Source organism: Berghia stephanieae, chromosome 6 (genome assembly GCF_034508935.2).
Source record: "Berghia stephanieae isolate SIO BIC M18660-M18661 chromosome 6, UCSD_Bste_1.3, whole genome shotgun sequence".
In the NCBI taxonomy this organism is placed as follows: domain Eukaryota; kingdom Metazoa; phylum Mollusca; class Gastropoda; order Nudibranchia; family Aeolidiidae; genus Berghia; species Berghia stephanieae.
Window position 1 is genome coordinate 3,558,476 of NC_088365.1, and position 23,528 is coordinate 3,582,003.

A 23,528-nucleotide genomic window follows, 5' to 3' on the forward strand; every position below is an offset into this window, starting at 1 on the left:
CAAGATAGAGAGGGATGGAAACTGTGGCCTATACCCTGATCCAGGGTGAAAAAGGCAATGATGATGATGCACTCACTACCTATAGAAGGAACGGAATTGACATCACTCATCTCATGGTTATTGTTTTTGTTTTTAACCAGCCATTTTATGAGTAGTTTTCTCTTCATTGTATTAATCAGACTATAGATAGAATGCGCTTGGCCAAGGAGTTCACAACATTGCCATCCGGAAGTATAACGAACCAACACACAAAATCTGTGTAACCATGAACTTTTATAGTCTGATTAATACAGTTTCGTGAGAACAACTCACAAACGCGGATGGCAAAAACCATAACAAAGGCCTGAATGACGTCATCTGCATACTATCTATAGCCTAAATGATAATGTTACACATAGTTCTGTGTGTATATCCGGATGGCGGATGTTGTGAGTTTATAAGCTAAATGAATAACACCAATAGATGACATTGAAGACAAAAAGCAACACTATCGCACTATCAGGAAACCGGAAAAAGTATCAGGTACCTACTTATCGATTATCACAGCGAATGGTGCTCAGCTGGTACCAATACTGATGTTGCCAGGTCCGCGGATATTCCGCCAAATTGGCGGATTTTTATCATCGCGTGGCAGGGGAAAAATGGCTGGCGGTCGGCGGATTTTTGATGACTTGTATTACTTTAAAAAAAAAAGTAAAATTAAAGCAATCAAGTAGAATTACTTCTTCTTTCTCCCCCCCCCTAAAGTGACTTTTAGGAGCACCTATTGTGAGTGTACTATTGGCCTAGATCTATATTACACAACCTAAATCAGATTAACCGAAGGTGAAAACAATATCCCATAGTCTTACTCCCGCTCAAACAAATCTAAATTCCGCATCTTCATGCCTTTAAAAAAGAAACAGGTGTAAATAGGTGAGTAGTGTTTAGTAACATAATTTTATTCTGAGACATTACTCTATTGTTCATTATAAGTGTTTTAACATCAAATGGCGGATTTTTTGGCAGATTTTGGGCAAATGTCGCAAGCATAGCCCGACTCTTTTAGTACGCCATGGTCGCAAGTGATGTAGGAGAAAGTTGGCGGATTTCCGGCATAAAGTTGGCGAGATTTTAGAAAAGTTACCTGGCAACACTGACCAATATCAAAATAATTGCGAAATTGGTAAACACAAAACACACTGATGGATTAGAAAGTTAGTTAGTCTGTTAAATTATATAATTTGGTATTGAAGTAATAAGTGGACTAATGGACCATACGAGGTTTAAATGTCTTTTTGTATATTTGGTGCTGCTTCTACCCCTTTCATGCTTAACATCAGGTAATAAGTTGAAGGAGTTTAGTAGTTTAGTTTTGGCGATTCATAATTTCTCCCGATTTTCCTCATTCATTTCATCTGGTTAGTTATAGTTAGAGTTATACCTACGCCTACATAAAATTATAATAATTAAAATAAATTGCAAGACTGATTTCCAATTGCAATTATGGGTCGATTTAACATTCTTGTAATGGACAATACTTTGCTTTCGTTTGAGAGCATTTTCATTACCATCGCCATCATAAAATTTGACTTGAATTATCAGACCTGCCCCCCCCCCCCTACCCCCAACTCCAACATCGTGTCATAATGATAATACCTAACCTCTCGCTCTCTCTCTCTCTCTCTCTCTCTCTCTCTCTCTCTCTCTCTCTCTCTCAAAATTAATAAAGGAAAAAAAACCCAAAAAAGACCGAATTTCTCAACCTTATCACATCAGTATCTAGTACTAGTATCATAACTAAATATTGGATGTAAGAAGTCTAATAATAATAATGTCGATGGGTGTAGAAAACTAATTCATGGTAACAATAATTTTAATCAGCTCTGCTAATGGGAACACTGTTATACTTTCACTTTTTGTTGGGCACATTGTAAAAAGTAATAGAAAAGAAAGGAGCACAGAATAGATAGACACGAGTTATAGTTATGGGGTTCAACTACAACTCGTGTTACTGTCAAATGATAAGAAATTATTTTCAATCATGACGGACTGACTCTTGTCTTGGGTCCAGTAATTATTCCTGTTGCAACAGAAGGGATGTGTTTTGGCTCTCTGCCAAATGCCAAACCCAATTTATTCAATGACAAACGTCTTCAATGGACGCCAAGTTTTTGAAATGTGATGTTAAAAATGCAAAATTGGCACTCCAAAAACCCAAACTTCCTACTAGTACTACTACTTCTACAGTCGACTCTGCTTAAAAATCGCACACCCTTGGGAGTTCAGGTTAGTGTGTTGATTAAGCAGAGTGTGCGATTAAGTGGAGAAGCTAAAAATAGCTTCTAAGCACCAGCTTTCATGTGCCATTCATGTAGGACCTTTCCGTCTGAGTATTCTACGGGCTTGGGACTGTCATGTTCACGACATTAGACTCATTAGAAGGGGCTTTTTAAAAATTTATTTTTATTATCTTTTATTTATTATTATTATTCTTTCTTTTTTGGTTTCTTTTTGGAGGCTTTTTTGTTGGTATTTTATTTTTAAATTTTTTTTTTTGATTTCTTTTCTTATTCATGTTTCTTCAACAACAAAATGTGACATTGCTGTATGACTAGTAATCATGAAGCGTTGATTGTAGTAATGCCCCGTTTCGTCTGCATTGTAAATGTCATTAGAGTCGTACTGCTGAAGAAGTTGTTTCAAAACTTCATCACTCCATTGGCTGGCAGAAGAGGCATCAGCATAATGTTTTTCGTCACGTTCTTTTTTAAACACGACATTCTATCGACCTTTCCATCTTAAGAGCCAGCTTTCTGATGGGGAGAAATACGTGCCTTGAGTTTGATTCCAGTTCAGTTGCCTTTTGAGTGTATCAATGTGGCCATGACCGTATTGATCAATCAAAAGATGAGACGCCAGTCCTCCCTGTAATCCTTTCTTATTGTTCCCAGCTCAGTAGAGGAAAAAATGCACAGGTAGAGAATTGCAATCAAATGGTCAAAAATGTATTCAAACACACGACATTGGGTGGACTGCTATCACATTTCACACCTTGTGATGCAGACAGCGAGTGCTGTGCCCGTTGTGTCAGATAATCCTTTGATGTCATTTAACAAGCATTGCGCGTCTGACCTAGTTGGTGTCAGAGGGACAGTGGAATTGCGTTGACGGGAAAGCTTTTTTCACGATTGATACGATATTAACGTTCAGAAATATTTCAAGGAGAAACATTTTCATTAATTTTTTTTTTTTTTGTATATTTTTTTCCAATCAAGATGGAATCAAGGTGTAGCGATTAGGCGGAGAAGGTGTGCGATTAAGCAGAGCAATTATATAGAGAAAATTCCTAATTCCGGGAATGTGTAGCGTTTAAGCAGAGTATGTGATTAACCAATGTGCGATTATGCGGAGTGAACTGTACTAGTACTACTAATACAACAACAACTACTACAACTACTACTACTACTACTACTACTACTACTACTACTACTACTACTACTACTACTACTACTACTACTACTACTACTACTACTACTACCACTACTACTACTATTACTACTACTACTACTACTACTACTACTACTACTACTACTACTACTACTACTACTACTATTACTACTACCACTAACAGTACTGACTACTATGCTTTGTGGTCTTTTGGTATGGCACCTGTTTTCGATCTGTTAGGCCCATGGCTCTACCCACATTCTCTTACAATACTCAAGTGTAAAATGAGTCCTAGGCTCTTAACAGCGTTGCCTCCATAGAAAAAGATCATGATAACACCTCACGTCTATCATGTCTTGTTCTGCATGCTGACTGTTGCTGTTGGCTAGTGACCCCTTGTTCAGTGCTTTGAAAACATTTAGAGCATATTGCACAATGCTAATGTAAATGTAAGAAATCCATTGCAATGCTAATTGGTGCACAGGACTATTATTACTATACAGCCTTAACGATAATGGCGGAATTTAGGACAAGTGGGCTGTCCCATAATTTTTCAAAACTCCTGTCTTTGTTTTTTCCCTCTGTCCAAGCCATATATTCTTTCATCATACAAAGTCAATGTTTTATTTTTTATGTTAATCCTTTCAACCTTGAGAAATGAATCAGCGCTTTCAATATGTCTGAATACAGGGGACTCCTGATAAAGCCACCACTGCCAGACTATAAAGATATATTTATATTAAGCAAGTTTGGTTTTCTATTCATTATCAATGGACCACGCTACACTTAGATAAAGAACAGAAAATTTGGGACCAAACATGAGGTGTTGACTTACAGATGAAGTTGACTTTAAGAGTGTTGACTTTAAGCAGATTCCTCTGTGTGTGACCCTCGGTCTCAAACTGGTATGATGTTGGGGTGAGTGAAAAATGGAAATTTTGATGGAAAATAATATGTGGACAATGAGTAGATAGAACGAATTTGACGTCACTCTCCTCTTTGTTACTGTTTTTAACCAGCCACTAAATTGTAATCAATCAGACTATTAACGTTCAAGGTTACACATAGTTATGTGCGTTGGTACGTTATATCCGACTGGTGGACGTTATGAGCTTTTTTGATAAATGCAATGCCTCAATATCATTTTCATGAAGTGAAAAAAAGTAACAACTCACAATTTTAGCCATTTTAACTTTAAAATCCCATTTTGGTATTTGGTTCAACCTGACATTATACCACATTGAGATGGTATGTTACATATATGTTAAAAAATGGTGTACTTTAAGAAACTCGTTTTTATAATGTGGAATAGTCATTTTTTCCTTAATCCTGACCATATTTTATTTCTATTATTTTGACACTTTTCCTTAATCCTGACCATATTTTATTTCTATTATTTTGACACTTTTCCATAATACTGACCATATTTTATTTCTATTATTTTGACACTTTTCCTTAAAACTGACCATATTTTATTTCTATTATTTTGACACTTTTCCTTAATACTGACCATATTTTATTTCTTTTTTTGACACTTTTCCTTAAAACTGACCATATTTTATTTCTATTATTTTGACACTTTTCCTTAATACTGACCATATTTTATTTCTATTATTTTGACACTATTCCTTAAAACTGACCATATTTTATTTCTATTATTTTGACACTTTTCCTTAATACTGACCATATTTTATTTCTATTATTTTGACACTTTTCCTTAATACTGACCATATTTTATTTCTATTATTTTGACACTTTTCCTTAATACTGACCATATTTTATTTTTATTATTTTGACACTTTTCCTTAATACTGACCATATTTTATTTCTATTATTTTGACACTTTTCCTTAATACCGACAATATTTTATTTCTATTATTTTGACACTTTTCCTTAAAACTGACCATATTTTATTTCTATTATTTTGACACTTTTCCTTAATACTGACCATATTTTATTTCTATTATTTTGACACTTTTCCTTAATACTGACCATATTTTATTTCTATTATTTTGACACTTTTCCTTAAAACTGACCATATTTTATTTCTATTATTTTGACACTTTTCCTTAAAACTGACCATATTTTATTTCTATTATTTTGACACTTTTCCTTAATACTGACCATATTTAATTTCTATTATTTTGACACTTTTCCTTAATACTGACCATATTTTATTTCTATTATTTTGACACTTTTCCTTAATCCTGACCATATTTTATTTCTATTATTTTGACACTTTTCCTTAATACTGACCATATTTTATTTCTATTATTTTGACACTTTTCCTTAATACTGACCATATTTTATTTCTATTATTTTGACACTTTTCCTTAATACTGACCATATTTTATTTCTATTATTTTGACACTTTTCCTTAATACTGACCATATTTTATTTCTATTATTTTGACACTTTTCCTTAATACCGACAATATTTTATTTCTATTATTTTGACACTTTTCCTTAATACTGACCATATTTAATTTCTATTATTTTGACACTTTTCCTTAATACTCACCATATTTTATTTCTATTATTTTGACACTTTTCCTTAATACTCACCATATTTTATTTCTATTATTTTGACACTTTTCCTTAATACTCACCATATTTTATTTCTATTATTTTGACACTTTTCCTTAATACTGACCATATTTTATTTCTTTTTTTGACAGATGAACTGCAGGATTTGACCAAGTGTAATAAACTTATACTAGTTGATCGATCATCCATAGCATCCAGCACACGGAAGAACTTTTTGCCCAGTGATGTAAATTGCCCAGAGGGTTCCGGTCGTTGCAAGAGTACGGTAACCTACAGGGTTAAATATGAACTTGTCAGGGAAAGAACAAAACTTTGTGCTCAAACGTACAAGTACTACTTGAATTGTCTCACCAGTAATGACTCATTGTACATAACATCTAGCAAAGATTCTCTTAGGGTGAGTAAGCAGTGTCAGAAATTTGTTTTTAGAATGGATTAAATTGTGAATGCATTCTTTGAGGAATGTTTTGAAGATTTATTTATGCAAAATTTCACAGGAAAACAATAAGTAACAATACTAGTAGTAGTAGTAGTAGTAGTAGTAGTAGTAGTAGTAGTAGTAGTAGTAGTAGTAGTAGTAGTAGTAGTAGTAGTAGTAGTAGTAGTAGTAGTAGTAGTATAGTGTAGGTAGTAGTAGTAGTAGTAGTAGTAGTAGTAGTATAGTAGTAGTATAGTAGTAGTAGTAGTAGTAGTAGTTAGTAGTAGTAGTAGTGTAGTAGTAGTAGTAGTAGTAGTAGTAGTAGTAGTAGTAGTAGTAGTAGTAGTAGTAGTAGTAGTGTAGTAGTAGTGTAGTAGTAGTAGTAGTAGTAGTAGTAGTAGTTAGTAGTAGTAGTAGTAGTAGTAGTAGTAGTAGTAGTAGTAGTATAGTGGTAGTAGTAGTAGTAGTGGAGTAGTAGTAGTAGTAGTAGTAGTAGTAGTAGTAGTAGTAGTAGTAGTAGTAGTAGTAGTAGTAGTAGTAGTGTAGTAGTAGTAGTAGTAGTAGTAGTAGTAGTAGTAGTAGTATGTAGTAGTAGTAGTATAGTAGTAGTAGTAGTAGTAGTAGTAGTAGTAGTATATAGTAGTAGTAGTAGTAGTATATAGTAGTAGTAGTAGTAGTAGTAGTAGTAGTAGTAGTAGTAGTACAGTGGAACTCGGATACAACAGGGATAGTGAGACTAACAAAAACAATCACGTTGTAGCCGACTCCTGCTATATCGATGCATACGGAATTTGAAGCGAAGCAATTTCCCTCTGAAACACAAGGACCACATTTTCAGTTATCTCCCTAATGCTGGAATGAGATCCTTTTCTCATTTTGGACCCTCTATTTGGAACGCCTTACCGCAGAGCATTCATGAAAAAGAATCTTTGTCTATTTTTAAACGTTAGTAGATGGTATGAGAAGCAAGATAGGTTTGGTTTGTGTTGTGTGTTGTGTTGTGTTGTGTGTGTGTGTGTGTGTGTGTGTGTGCTTGTGTGTGTAAATGATAATGTTTCAGCCAATGTAATTTGTAATTTAAGCGCTTAGAGTCTGGTGTCTCGGAGTTATAGCGCTATATAAGTTTTCAGCATTATTATTTATTTATTTAAGTAAATAAATCTGATGATGTGACTGACTTCGTAATTTTTATGTCAATTTTTGTAATTTGACAAGGAAATTAGTAATTTCTGAAATTGCGTATGAACAACCACAATTGAACATTTTGATCACTTCAGCATTACATCGTCATGCTTATGCACTGTAGAAATGCTTTGTTATTGTTATTATTATTACCATCATCATAATCATTTTTATTATTATAGTATTAGTAGAAGTAGTATTAGTAGTAGTAGTAGTTCTTCTTCTTTTTATCATTATTTGAGTATTACTGAGAATAAAAAATTCGTAATTTTCCATACAATTTCGTAATTGACTCAGAAATTTGTCTAAAATTCGTAAAATTACGAAAAATTCGTAAGATTTTGCAGGTATGAGAGAGATCTTCACCATCTGACTTCTCATCGGCATAGTTACCTAATCAGTCACGAGACACACATCCTTCACTCAAAGTGAGACATACTTGTTCTAAGTGTATCAACATGTTGATCATCAGTCACGCGCCTCTCACTAGCCTTTTTTTTTTTTACGTCATTATGAGTACTCAAAGTACACAGAGAAACATGAAAAGTACACACAATAACTGCAATTTGCCCACTCCCATCTCATCTCCGTCCCCTGTAAATTATGTGTGTCATGTGAGCCTTCCTCTTTTCTTCTTGAGTACATAGTTTTTTTCTCAACTGGGTACTAAACTTGCGACTCCCCCATTGTACCAGTGTTCCCAGAACTATTTCCCCGTTATAGCCACGCATGATTTATATGAATTATATAGGCCGTATTTTTCTCAATTTCACGTTGTAGCCGAGCTCCTGTTGCAACCGAGGCTGTTGAACGCGAGCTGTACTGTAGTAGTAGTTAGTAGTAGTAGTAGTAGTAGTAGTGGTTGTAGTAGTAGTAGTGGTAGTAGTAGTAGTAGTAGTAGTAGTAGTGGTTGTAGTAGTAGTAGTAGTGGTTGTGTAGTAGTTAGTAGTAGTGGTTGTAGTAGTAGTAGTAGTAATAGTAGTAGTAGTGGTTGTAGTAGTAGTAGTAGTAGTAGTAGTAGTAGTAGTAGTAGTAGTAGTAGTAGTAGTAGTAGTAGTAGTAGTAGTAGTAGTAGTAGTAGTAGTAGTAGTAGTAGTAGTAGTAGTAGTAGTGGTTGTAGTGGTAGTAGTAGTAGTAGTAGTAGTGGTTGTAGTGGTTGTAGTAGTAGCAGTGGTTGTAGTGGTTGTAGTAGTAGTAGTAGTAGTGGTAGTAGTAGTAGTAGTAGTAGTTAGTAGTAGTAGTTAGTAGTAGTGGTTGTAGTAGTAGTAGTAGTAGTAGTAGTAGTAGTAGTAGTAGTAGTAGTAGTAGTAGTAGTTAGTAGTAGTGGTTGTAGTAGTAGTAGTTGTTGTAGTAGTAGTAGTAGTAATAGTAGTAGTAGTGGTTGTAGTAGTAGTAGTAGTACAACCACCATAATTTTTTTTATATGCTATGCTGTTTTTTACCTCCTTAATTACACTACAGTTTTGTTTTCAACTTAAAAATAATTTCAGATTGTATGTAACAAGTTATACCAAGCTAAAACTGTTTGTGCTCCACCCAATGAAGACTTGTATGTCGTTTTTCGAGGTAAAAGTATCTGCAATCCTCAAGAAAAGGGTATACTTTATATGAAAAGTCGGTTAGATATCAAACTGACACCAATATATGAAGAAAAAAGTAAGTATCTGGATGAATTTCATTCAAAATTTTAAGTATTTGGTCATCCATTTTCTTTAAATTTTCATATTTTTTTTTTATGGAAAGAGAGATTACTGTATGTTTCATAATAATGCCCATACAAAGACTACAGAAGAAACACTACAGATTTCCACTGCGTTGCCATACTCTGAAAAAGCACATTTTTCAAATTTTGGCCAGAAAACTCATCCTACAACTACAAATATTGATCGATTAAAATGACCTTCATTTAGTCAAAACTCTTAAACCTGGGACTTCCCATTACAAGTCAAGAGGTCGCTCTTGTTATTTCTTCTTTCTCTCTATATCTGTTACTTTTCTCCCGGTTGCTTTCTGTTTTTGAATGAGATTACATGGTTTTGTCCTGACCAAGTCCTTGGCTCAAACAGTGATAATTACTTACTTGTAAAGCATTTCTCTGTTATGTAAAGTTAAAGTTAATTGTGTTGAATGTCGAATGTAGAAATTTTAGTGTTTTTCTCTTAGTGGGGTCCTGTGCTTGTGTCTAGATAGGTCTTTAAGGCGATCTTTCCCTGTTTTAACCTGCCTGTCTTGCTATTCCTCAGATTTTAAACATTTTAAATCCATAATTTATTTACTTTTTTTATCTTCTTCCTTTCACTGATGCTGAAATGACCTATAAGCGCCCCAAACCCCTTAAAAACAAAAACAAACAAAGGACAACCCCAGGCTGAAAAAAAAAAATAAATAGACCTTTGTATCAACATTTCTTTAGAGCCATAATGCCTTCAGTCTGAAATAATATGTTGAAAATAACTGCGAACAAACATGCAGTTGTTATTTCCCTAACTTCATTTTTAGCTTGTTTATTACAAGAGTGCTCCACTGTATTTCACCTCTGAGAAATGTGGACTTTTTAGATAATAATAAGAATAAGATATACTTTATTGATCCTTGTATGGAAATTATAATTCTGTATCACAACACAATTCGGTAATATATAAAAGAAATATCAAATGTTAATAAATTAAATAAAAATTGGCAAAGAATATTAAAAATCTTAAAAAGTACAGTGGAACAACAAGTGGATATATTATGGCGACTATGTGTCGATTATACTTATAATGAAATTCTTGTCCAATATAAATAAATAATCAAATGCTTATGAAGATACTTTATATACTGGTAATGGTTAAATGATAGTATACTAAAAAGTATAAATGTCGGAATACTTATAATAATAATAATATAATCTTTATTGTCCAAATAAAAGGCAATTCATGTGAGGTAAACAATGCTCAAACAGTTTGGTTCATGGTATGAACATCAACACATTTACAAGTACAGACACAGACATATCATATCTCATCATATAATTTAATATCTGTTTGTCTTTTATTTAAATTTTTCAAACCATATTTCCACAGTGGATTTGATCAGCCGCGATTCATGTTACAGATATTCGAGACATAGCAGCAGCAACAATGGAACCATCATATCCAACAATGAACGGGGACGGACGAAAAGAATTCATTATTGTTCCAGCTCTGTCTCTCTCCAAAGTCAACAAAACATAATGTTCTGCATTCTCTTTATTGATTTTCATCTCTATGACGAAGGTGCTCAGTTGATATTTTCTGCAGGGGTTAGAGACTACGCGTAAGTGGTTTAAAAAAAACAGAAACCCCCCCCCCCCCCCAAACAACTGAGCGTTTATATAGTGCAATAGCTACTAAACATGCTAAAAATGCCTTACAAGGGGTCCCTAGCCAACAGCAACACTTAAAATGTGGGCTGCACTTAAGCAAGTGTCTGTCAATTCTGAGAAGTTGAATGAAATACATGCCAATAACAGTGCTGCTCAATTAGTCGTACTCCTTTCCGATACTACTACTACTACTACTACTACTACTACTACTACTACTACTAGTAGTAGTAGTAGTAGTAATAGTAGTAGTAGTAGTAGTAGTAGTAGTAGTAGTAGTAGTAGTAGTAGTAGTAGTAGTAGTAGTAGTAGCTACTACTACCACTACTACTACTACTACTACTACTACTACTACTACTACGACTAATACTATTACTACTACTACTTGTGCGGCTATGTGATCTTGTGGTATTTGGTTCTTGTGGTTCGAGCTCGCTCTGCGCATAGTTGAGTCCTTGGAAAAGGCTCTTTACTCACATTCTCTCACCGTAATCAGGTGTAAAATGAGTACCTGGCCGTTAACAGCGTTGTCTCTGTCCGAAACAGTATGTGTTGTAAGTTAATGTTACTGTCGGCCGTACCCTTGTAAAGCGCTTTGAGCATGTTAGTGTATTGCGCTTATAAAGCTCTTTATCTCAATTTTACTATATGATATAATACTACTACTCTATAACTACTACTACTACTATCTACTACTACTACTACACTACTACTACTACTACTCTACTACTACTACTACTACTACTACTACTACTACTACTACTACTATACTACTACTACTACTACTACTAACTACTACTACTACTACTACTACTACTACTACTACTACTACTACTACTACTACTACTACTACTACTACTACTACTACTACTACTACAAACTACTACTACTACTACTACTACTACTACTACTACTACTACTACTACTACTACTACTACTACTACTACTACTACTACTACTACACTACTACTACTACTACTACTACTACTACTACTACTACTCTACTACTACTACTACTACTAACTACTACTACTACTACTACTACTACTACTACTACTACTACTACTACTACTACTACTACTACTACTACTAACTACTACTACTACTACTACTACTACTACTACTACTACTATTACTACTACTCTATACTATACTACTACTACTACTACTACTACTACTACTACTACTACTACTACTACTACTCTACTACTACTACTATACTACTACTACTACTATACTACTACTACTACTACTACTACATATTTACTACTACTACTACTACTACTACTACTACTACTACTACTACTACTACTACTACTACTACTATACTACTACTACTACTACACTACTACTACTACTACATACTACTACTACTACTACTACTACTACTACTACTACTACTACTACTACTACTACTACTACTACTACTACTACTACTATACTACTACTACTACTACTACTACAACCACTACTACTAACTATACTACTACTACTACTACTACTACTACTACTACTACTACTACTACTACTACTACTACTACTACTACTATTTCTACTACTACTACTACTACTACTACTACCACTACTACTAACTACTAACTACTACTACTACTACTACTACTACTACTACTACTACTACTACTACTACTACTACTACTACTACTACTACTACTACTATACTATTCTATACTACTACTACTACTACTACTACTACTACTACTACTACTACCACTACTACTACTACACTAATACTATACTACTACTACTACTACTACTACTACTACTACTACTACTACTACTACTACTTCTACTACTATTACTATTACTACTACTACTACTACTACTACTACTACTACTACTACTACTACTACTACTACCACTACTACCTCTACTACATCTACAATTACTACCACTGCTGCTGCCACAACAGTTAAGATTATTATTTTCATGAATATAACAGCATATTAGTTGTATTTCATTTTTTTTGTCAGTTTTGATGAAGATCATGTTCCTGAGACAAGAGAATTCTGCGTACCCAACAGATATAGAGGTTATTATATCTTTCGTATACATTCCTCAAATGAAAATTATGAAACACCTCGTCACAATGTTCTGCTAGAGTATTATACAAAAGGTGAGTGTTTTGATATTTATTATTGCGTCCTTCACTCCCCCCCCCCCCCCTTTCTCCTCTCAAATAAAATACACCTAAAAGATAGAAAATTTGTTGTATGAGAAAAACATCATGTAAACTTTAAATACCAAAATATCCATTGACCCTCACCTTGCCTCGGAAAATCATCACATTTGTTACAATCTTATTTAGATTTGTTCGGTTTATCACAAAATTTGAAGGAAAATCTTTGTCTTAGCTATAAAAACGTAATGCTGTTTTGTAAAGTTCATCTTGCTGAACAATGTATAATGCATACTTGTTATTTTTGTGTTGTTGTTCGAGTGTAAAAAAATCCATTTTTGTGATGGGTAAGTATGGCATTTCAGGAAAAATCCTGTAAATCGTTGGTAAGGGGAGAGTTAAACTTGCTTAAAGCGCTTTAGACGGGCTCTCAATTCAATAGCAACACTTAATGAGGAGGACATGACGTCAATCAGGTGTTATAACAGATACTAAAAAAAACAAAAACTTGAGCTTTAATAGAGCACAGTATCCACAAAATGTGCTCAGCGGTTTACAAAGGGTCCCTGACCAACAGCATCACATAATATACAGAACGAGACATGACGCCTATTAGGCGATATTACAATATTTTTCGACAGAGACAACACGGTTAACGTCAGCTACTCATTTTACACCTGAGTATGGTGAGAGAATGTGAGTAAACTGCCTGTTCCAAGGAAATCAACTATGTGCTGAGTGAGGCTGGAAGCAAGGACCTTCCTATCCGAAAGTGAGTGTCATACCACTAGACCACAAAGCTGAGTAATGCTGTTAGTGGCCAGGTACTCATTTCACACCCTCAAAGTCCAGCTATTGAGTTCTATTGTACAAAAAGTTGAGTCTTGGAGATAGGCTCTTTTGTTAAATATTTTTCACCATACACAAGTGTAAAATGGGGGTCCCGAAAGCACTGTTGGTAGATTACTAGCTAGCCATACATGCCGAATCTTACAAATTTTTCGTAATTTTACGAATTTTACACAAATTTCATGGCCAAATACTAAATTTTATTGAAAATTACAATTTTTAATTCTTAGTAATACTTAATAATATTAATAATAAAATAATAATAATAATAATAATAATAATAATAATAATAATAATAATAATAATAATAATAATAATAATAATAATAATAATAATAATAATAATAATATAAGATAATAATAATATAATAATAATGATAAGAAGAGAAGAACTACTACTACTACTACTACTATACTACTAACTACATAACTACTACTACTATACTACTACTACTACTACTACTACTATATACTACAAACTACTATAACTACTAATACTAACTACTACTACTACACTACTACTAGATATAATAATAATAATAATATAAATAAAAAATATAATAATAATATAATATAATAATAATATATAATAATAATATATAATAATAATATAATATATATAATATAAAAAAACAAACTACTATTACTACTACTACTACTACTACTACTACTACTACTACTACTACTACTACTACTACTACTACTACTACTACTACTACTACTACTACTACTACTATACTACTACTATTACTACTACTAACTACTATAATACTACTACATACTTATACTACATACTACTACTTATACTCCTATACTAATTTACATTACTACTACTACTCACTACTATACTACTACTACTATATATACTACATATTTACTACTATAATAATGATAATAATAATAATATTGTGGTTGTTCATACACAATTTCATAAAATACGAATTTCCTTGTCAAATTACTAAATTTGAAGTTTTCAATTTGGCATGTCTGCCTAGCTTCACACGCAATAGGACCAAGATCGATCCTGGTTGATCCAGCAGTGATTGGGTAGCTAGGTCTGTTAGATCTGGTGAAAATAAATCTGTGATAGACTAGCGTCTTATCCAGAGGTCAGTAAGGGATTGGTGTTGTCCGTCTCATGGGTCTAATGGCTCTGAAGGACTAGTTTACAAGTCTAAAATAAGTACCTGGCAGTTAACCATTGTCTCTCTCTCTCTCTCTCTCTCTCTCTCTCTCTCTCTCTCTCTCTCTCTCTCTCTCTCTCTCTCTCTCTCTCTCTCTCTCTCTCTCTCTCTCTCTCTCTCTCTCTCTCTCTCTCTCTCTCTCTCTCTCTCTCTCTCTCTCTCTCTCTCTCTCTCTCTCTCTCTCTCTCTCTATCTATATATATATATATATATATATATATATATATATATATATAGGAAATAGCATTGAATATGAATAAGCATCACGTCTCTGCTCATAAATATTCAATGTTGTTGTTGGCTTGGGGCCCTTTGTAAAGTGCTTTGAGCATATAAAGTCCTTTTTTTATTTTTTTTTTTATTTTTAAAGGAAGCTTTGAAATGTTTCATATAAAAACGATTTGCTTAAACCCTTAACAGCATTCAGACAAGATTGGACTCATGAAGCAGCTCATTCATATACAACACAGGCCGAGCACACACCAGACAAACACACATATACATACACAGTGCTGCCAACCCTAGCCCATGTAAATGTGTACAATGGAGAGCCAAGATGAGTAAGCTTTTGAAAAAATGCGTACAATTCTGCACAAACGATAATTAGCTACTAAATCTGATAATGGGCACTTAGACCATACTAGCAATGATATAATCAATATTTGAAATAATGAGTATGCTAACACTTTATAGATGATAAATAGTATCAACTTCCAAATCAATGTATAAATCTGATGGGTCAATAAACATATAGTGTTTAAGGACACCAAAAAAAGTGTATAAATGCTAAAAATGCTTAAATAATAGAAATTTAATTATGTGTACAATCCTCAGCAAAATTAATTCATTTTTGCCACATGGTGTTCAGATTTTTAACGCGCAACTGTGATTTAAATTAAATACTATCATGGCACAAGACCGAAGGGCTAGAGCTCAGGTGGTCGCTGGTTCGGATAAGTAAGTAAGTAAGTAAATTAAATACTATCTTTTAAATATACACACACAAGTTCGGACTAAAGGCCAGAGGTATGCCCTATCTCAATTTATCAAATTAATATATAAAGTGTTGCTATTGGTTCTTGGTTGTATATTTTTACATTTTTGTACATTTGCATATATATACATTGTCGCCATAGATTCTCAACTTTGTATTTATACATTTTTATTCATGCCACGTCTGTAAACGAATTTCCATTTTTTTAAATGAATAAAGTATATATTATTATTATTATTATTATTATTATTATTATTAAAATGTGTACAATGAATGAAAATGCGTAAAAATACGCATTTTTTACATAAGGGTGGCACCATTGCATATACACACACACCAAATGTAATGTAATAATTAATTTATACAGTGCGCAGAATCCACAAAGTGCTCTTCGGCGCTACATACAAAGACAATCGGAGATACAAAACTCAAAAGCCTGTCTGAATAGGAATGTTTTCAAAAGTTTCCTAAAATTACTGAGCTCAGGGACATTTTGATTTCTTTATCTAATGTGTTCCATACTTTTGGGGCCCAAACTGAGAAAGATTATCCAGCTACAGAGCTGCCAACCTACTGCAAAAAATGCGGAATTGTACGCATTTTCAGTGATTGTACACTTGTACACATTTCCCCCAAGATTGTACCCATTTTCAGTGTGCCGAGTCACTTCAGTTTTCTTTAGTTGTAATTCATATTATTACTAGCCTATTGAGAAACCTTGGTGACCAAGTGGATATTCATATATTTTTTGACCAATTATGATCTTCATGCTGGGAGGTAGATTTCTGAAAGGATTGGATTATAGTCTTGGGAACATCATTGTTGCTGCAATTGAGCTTGTGTGGTGTGACTTTATGTTATTATACCTTCCTCTTACTTTCACAATGGTTATTTTCCGTCTATTTCAGGATTGTACCCATTTTTATGAAATCTCCCCCATTTTGAGGTCCCATTGTACACATTCTCATCAGATGGGGTTGGCAGCTCTGCAGCTACAGATAGATTACATATGGGAATATTAATCGGTTATTTTTTTTAATTTGGTGATTGAGCAGGTGTATACAATTCAAAAAGCCCTGAGAGATAAGAGGGCGCTATATCATTTAGGCATTTGAACACCATTATGGTAATTTTGAAGTCCACTTACTCTCTCTGACTTAAGAAAAGTCCTTAGTTGATAGGGTCTATAAAAAGTACAAAATTATATATTTTTAGGCAGTTTTGGTTATTACAACTTTAAAAAATGCATTTCTAAGATACGAAATTACCTAAAAATGGCATAATCCGAAATAGCACAAAAATCTCATTTTTTTTCGATATTTTACCCTAACCAGTCCCCTTAAGGATGGGCCTGATGTGCTCTATGCAGGCTTTGAAGAGGGTCACTAATCAGCCACGACGATTATTTGGTCTTGTGGTATGACACTTGCTTTCGGATTGGAAGGTCCTGGGTGCGAGCCTCGCTCGGCGCATAGTTGAGTCCTTGGAAAAGGCTCTTTACTTACATTCTCTCACTGTAATCAGGTGTAAGATGAGTACCTGGCCGTTAACAGTGTTGTCTTTGTCCAAAAAAGATTGTAATATCGCCTTACAGGCGTCCTGTCTCGTACTAAATATTAAGTGTTGCTGTTGGCCAGGGACCCCTTGTAAAACGCTTTGAGCACGTTTAGTGGATATTTCTCGATATAAAAAAGCTCAACCACCCTATTTTGAATTTTATGCTTTCTATCAGTAATACAACAAACAGTTCAAAATAAGTTACAAAGCTCTACAGCAAACTTATGTAAATGTTGCTGCTCGAAGCTCGAAGAAATAAATAATATGAAATTGAATGTAAGCTTCAATTTTATTACAAGAACAGATCAAGCTTGATCTGTTCTTGTAATAAAATTGAAGCTTACATTCAATTTCATATTATTTATTACAGCAGACTTAATACATGCATAAAGCAGATCAGTCTCTGTATATATCAGTACAGGATTTTTAAATTGCTAAGTCTGACCAAATTTGAGACACAAAGCCTCAAATGGTATATGTGACCCCTCGCCTCAAAACGGCATTATGTTGGGGATGATAAAGTTGCTGAAAATTGAATTTGTAGCCAGAAATATCAGACTTGCGTTGAGTGTGCCGAATACCAACAATTAATTATTTGGACCAATTTAGCTTTAAATTGACTTTTTAGCATCTTGTTCAGCCCTATATAATACAGTTTTGAGACGATGGGTCACATATATGTCGGGTGTACCCGATGCCAGAGAGTAACTTGAAAATTAAACTGATCAGAAATACAAAGTTGTAGTTTGGCTTAATTTTAGTTTTTTTAAAACAAAACTTTATTAGCTTTTTAAGAATCTGTTATTTTTTTCAGCACAACAAATAAACATAACCCAATTCGAATATTCTTGGCTGTGAATTAAATATTTTAGTTAATGACTGAATCATTTTACATAATACCAATGTGAAATGATAGGGTACATTTTATTTTCTTTCCATCAGATTTGGGTGTTTAGCTAGAATTTTGGAGGATAATTGTCAAACATTTTATTTTGTGTCAAACGGTTCAATGGCTAAATTATAATCCCTGGTCGAGGTTCTTTTTTATTTCAATGGTTGCTTTTAAATTTGGCAGATAATTAGTAGACTATCCAAAAGGTTGCAAGAAAATATTTGTAAGTTAATATTACAAAAACAGGGATGAACTCGGCCGCATATGGCAAATTTAGTTCTGAAGTAACTTTTTTGACTGTCTGTTTTTTTCTAAAGCATTTTCTTGTGACATAGGAAAGGTATAAATCATATAATTTAGGTGGTCAGAGATATTTTCTCAAAATTTTAATTTTAAAAAAAATTGAAAACAGGAAGTATGACTAGATTTTAAAATTGTATTTCTTGCTAACGGCAGTTCCTGATAAACATAATAGGATTCAATAGTCTGATGTCACATTGCTCAGCAACGAGCAGCTTGGTTCTAAACAAAGAAAATCTGTACTTTTTAATCTTCATGCTGGCTAAAACCTTTTCATATGTCATGTGATCAGAATGTAAAAAAGTCAAAACACGATCAGATTTATGTTTTTCTCCACTGGACACACATTTATGCTGGTTGGAGAAGTATTTAATAAGGGCATCCACCATTGTTCCGATTATTTAGAACCAGTTGCTAAGTTACTATGCGTTATTACGAGGGAAGTGACGTCACGACTATTGAAGGCTATTAAAACATCACAAGCATGATATTGGTTTTTAAAAATATTTCTACAGAGATTGAGAAGGAAGATGATGATGATGATGGTTTTGATTATCGTCTTTTGTGGCTGCTTGCTATCCCAGGTGTCACTGCTCTTATTTGTTTCTTTTACTATGGATGTAAAGAAGATAAAGGTAAGATTTTTAACTCATTCAACCCTCACACTGACTATCTCGGTATTTGGCCCTGGTTGCTTTTACCCATCATTATTTACATTTCTCTGAGACAAATTATAGGAATACTATTAAAGCTAATGTTTTAAAAGTTTTTACATGTAATGGTAGTTGAATATTAATAATGAAAATAATAATAATGCGTATTTTATATAGCGCCCCTTTCCACCAAAAGTGCTCTCGGAAGCGCTTTTTCAAAGATATATATTGATCAGATATATATATATATATATATATATATATATATATATATATATATATATATATATATATATATATATATATATATATATATATATATATAATGCGCACATGCGATCATATATATAAAGAAAACTGAAAGGAAGTACTCTGTCTTCAAAGAGGCTTTAAAGGAGGACAGGGAATTATGGTGTCTGGTGTCTGGTGTCTGCTGAAAGGGCAATCCACACAGAGGGAGCAGAATGTGCGAAAGACGTGAAAAATTTGACTGCGTACATGCCAATTTTCTTTTAGATTGAGAAAATAAGTTTTTTTTTTTTTTCAATTTTGAAAAGTACCAAAAATCTCAAGGGAGAGCGGACAGCACGGAGGTGGAGGTCCAGGGTTGAGTGAGTTAATCCTGTAAAGCTAGAATTGAATGCAGCAGGTCTTACTTTTTCTCTTTATTGATATGTGAGATATAATATGGTAACCCCCATCATTCCTTTCTTACCATTCGTGCGCGGCTATGTGGTCAGTTATATGACATTCGCTTTCGGATTGGAAGGTCCTTAGTTCGAGCCTTGCTCGGCACATAGTTGAGTCCTTGGAAAAGACTTTTTACTCACATTCTCTCACCGTACTCAGGTATAAAATGAGTACCTGGTCATCAACAGCGTTGTCTCTGTCGAAAAAAAAATTGTAATATCGCTTCACAGGCGTTTGTAATATCGCTTCACAGGCGTCATGTCTCGTTCTACATGTTACATGTTGCTGTTGGTTAGGGACCCTTTGTAAAGCGCTTTGAGCACAATTAGTGGATATTGCACTTTATAAAAGCTCAAGTTTGTTTAAATCATTCAGTATTCAATGGTTGAATCAATATCAAGAGCATTAGTACTAATCCAGATAAACTTATCATTCATCCTGGTGTGGTTCAAGAAAAAAAATTGAGCTTTTTATATAGCGCAATATCCACTAAACGTGCTCAAAGCGCTTTACAAGGGGTCCCTGGCCAACAGCAACACGTAACATTTAGAACGGGACATGGCGCCTGTTAGGCACTTTATTTGATTTTCCTTTGCTTTGCTGATCTCCAGTTGTTGGACATTTGTCTCTTTTCAGCAATCAATAGCCCACAAAAAGTCGGATCAAGTTGTCTTTCAGAGCTATAAGGCCGGAGTTTATCCCAGTTTTCATAGCGTGTAATGGAAAATAGCAATTTCTTGCTTTCCTTTGGATAGGACACTAGTCTAATTCAAACTACTTTCCACCAGTTCTAACAGACCCAGCTACCCATTCACTGCTGGGTGGACAAGGGGATGTCAGAAAAAAGTCTTGACTTCACCTTGGATCAATCTCAGTCCCATTGCGACGATGAGAGTGCCATACCAACTGTTATTGGAACCCTCCCAAAAAAGTTGTCAGTAGGCTTCAACAGTCATGACGTCACTTCCCTCGTAATAACGCATAGTAATTTAGTAACTGGCTCTAAACTAACAGAACAATGGCGGATGCCCTTATGAAATATTTCTCCCACGAGCATAAAAGTGTATCCAGAGGAGAAAAACATTATAAATATGATCATGTTTTGAATTTTATACATTCTGATCTCATGACATGTGAAAAGTTCTAGCTAGCATGAAGAATAAAAAGTACCGATTTTCTTTGTTTAGAACCACGCTGCTCGCCGTTGCTGGGCGACGTGACATCAGACTATTGAATCCAATTCTTATTTCAAGTTAAAACCTGACTTGATCTCAGTTTTTCTCCCTTTCATCATTACTCCTAAATTGATAGGTGTCTCTCCTTGTGAACGGGTCCCATTTGTCTTACTTTTCCAGGTTGCTTTTAATTATAACTTTTGGAAAACCTCTTTATAATGGGCAATACCCTTAATGTTCTTTAATGCCTCCTTGCCAACAACTGCTTCTGCACATTCTTGCTCCCTCTGTTTTCTGTGAGTGATTTTATTGAGTGATATATATGATCGCATTTGCATATATGTATAAGCGCTTTTGAGCACTTTTGGAAAGGGGTGCTATCGAAATTATGCACTTTTATCATTATTATTATTATTATCATTATTATTATTATTATTATTATTATTATTATTATTATTATTATTATTATTATTATTATTATTATTATTATTAGTATTTTATTATTATTATTATTATTATTATTATTATTATTATTATTATTATTATTATTATTATTATTATTATTATTATTATTATTATTATTATTATTAATTGGAAAATTGTCTCACTCGTTACGATGCGACCAGCTAATTTCTCATTCTGATTTCTTTTGAAGATCACAAAATTTGAATTTTGTTACAGCTTCTATAAAAGATTTGACACCATGTTGAAGAGCTAATTTTGGTGAACAGTATTATATCTTTTTTTTTTGTGTTGGGTGGATGTGAAGTTTCCGAAAAGAATTCTGAAAATGGTCGGTAAAGAGAGCAGAACTGCCAAGTACTATGGAAAATTGGTAGAAATACGAATTTTTGGCTCCAGCTACACAACTGCATACAACTCTTATGAGTCGAAAAATCTTGTTGAAAAGGAAAGTTAAGTTTCTCAGAACTTATATTCAGGACTTTGGAGCATTTGTGGATCATGCTGAGGGCAAATTATCTATTTCTTAAGCTTTTTAAAGGGAATTTTTCTTTTTTTTTGCCCTTGGAAACTACGAATTTTTTAAACATCAAAGAGGCAGCTGTGGCAGAATGTTAAAACTAACCCTATATTCTCTTTTAATTCACTTTCTTTGCAACCCAACCTTGGGGTTCCTGACCTCCCATAGTGGACAGGGAGGCTTTTACTGTGTCTTCTATTCCCCTTATGTATGTTTTCCAACATGGTTTTTGTCTCTGTCTTGGAATGAGATTACTTGGTTTTGTCCTGACCCAGGCAGGATACCGGCAATTATTAACAAAATTTTATTTATTGGGGACCCATGTTGGTGGAGCATTTGCTTCACATCCAAAGGGACGGGGATTGATCCTGAATGTAGTCAAGATTTTTTTCTGACACCCCTACACCCCACCCCTTGTCCTGTGAATGGGTTGCTGGGTCTGTTAGATCTGGCAGAAAGTGCTTTCTGATAGATTAGAGTCTTATCAAAAGGGTAACAGGCAATTGCTATTGTCTGTTTTAGCTGTAGAAACCGGGATAAACTCTAAAAGACTATAATAAATAAAAAATTGTTACTCATCCTCTTTGTTACAGATGACATTTTCCTTGATGACAATCACCAATCAGCTCCTGAAGTCCCGAGGCCAATAGAGGAGACTCATGACCTGGTGCCAGTATCTTCCCACGGACATGAGAATGCTAGTGGAGAAGAATCAACAGAACATGTCAATACAGTGTTGATGCCATCCGCACCCCCAGATGAACTATCGGCACCCTCGCAAGCTTTCGAAGAACCTCCACCTTATCATTCTCTATTCCCTGAAAATAAATAACATTTTTTTATGGTCCATTACAAGCCTACTTAATTCTGTTTTAGCCTCATAATTTTATCGCCAAGGCCTTGCGATTGTCTATTTGTTGATTATTATTATTATTATTATTAATATTATTATTATTATTATTATTATTATTATTATTATTATTATTATTATTATTATTATTATTATTATTATTATTATTATTATTATTATTACTATTATTATTATTATTATTATTATTATTATTATTATTATTATTATTATTATTATTATTATTATTATTATTGTTGTTGTATGTTGTCGATCTTGTTATTGTTATTATTTTATTATTTTTATCTATGCATATAAAACTGCTTAGCTGCAACAAATGCCTTTTAAAGG

At 33.7% G+C, this 23,528-nt stretch overlaps 1 protein-coding gene across 2 annotated transcripts; it reads left to right on the top strand.

Annotated features, from left to right (window-relative positions):
• Window positions 1–1,152: 1,152 nt before the first annotated feature.
• LOC144975987 (uncharacterized) lies at window positions 1,153–23,243 on the top strand. 2 transcript variants are annotated; one of them, XM_078920238.1, is made up of 7 exons: window positions 1,153–1,322; window positions 6,107–6,372; window positions 9,066–9,231; window positions 10,641–10,872; window positions 12,910–13,052; window positions 19,346–19,465; window positions 22,924–23,243. In XM_078920238.1, the coding sequence occupies exons 1-7, from the start codon at window positions 1,250–1,252 to the stop codon at window positions 23,160–23,162; spliced, it is 1,239 nt and encodes a 412-aa protein (XP_078776364.1). In that variant the 5' UTR covers window positions 1,153–1,249; the 3' UTR covers window positions 23,163–23,243. The 2 variants fall into 2 exon arrangements, with proteins under 2 accessions (XP_078776364.1, XP_078776365.1); XM_078920239.1 differs by lacking the exons at window positions 19,346–19,465; window positions 22,924–23,243 and adding an exon at window positions 15,508–16,256.
• The last annotated feature ends 285 nt before the right edge of the window (window positions 23,244–23,528 follow it).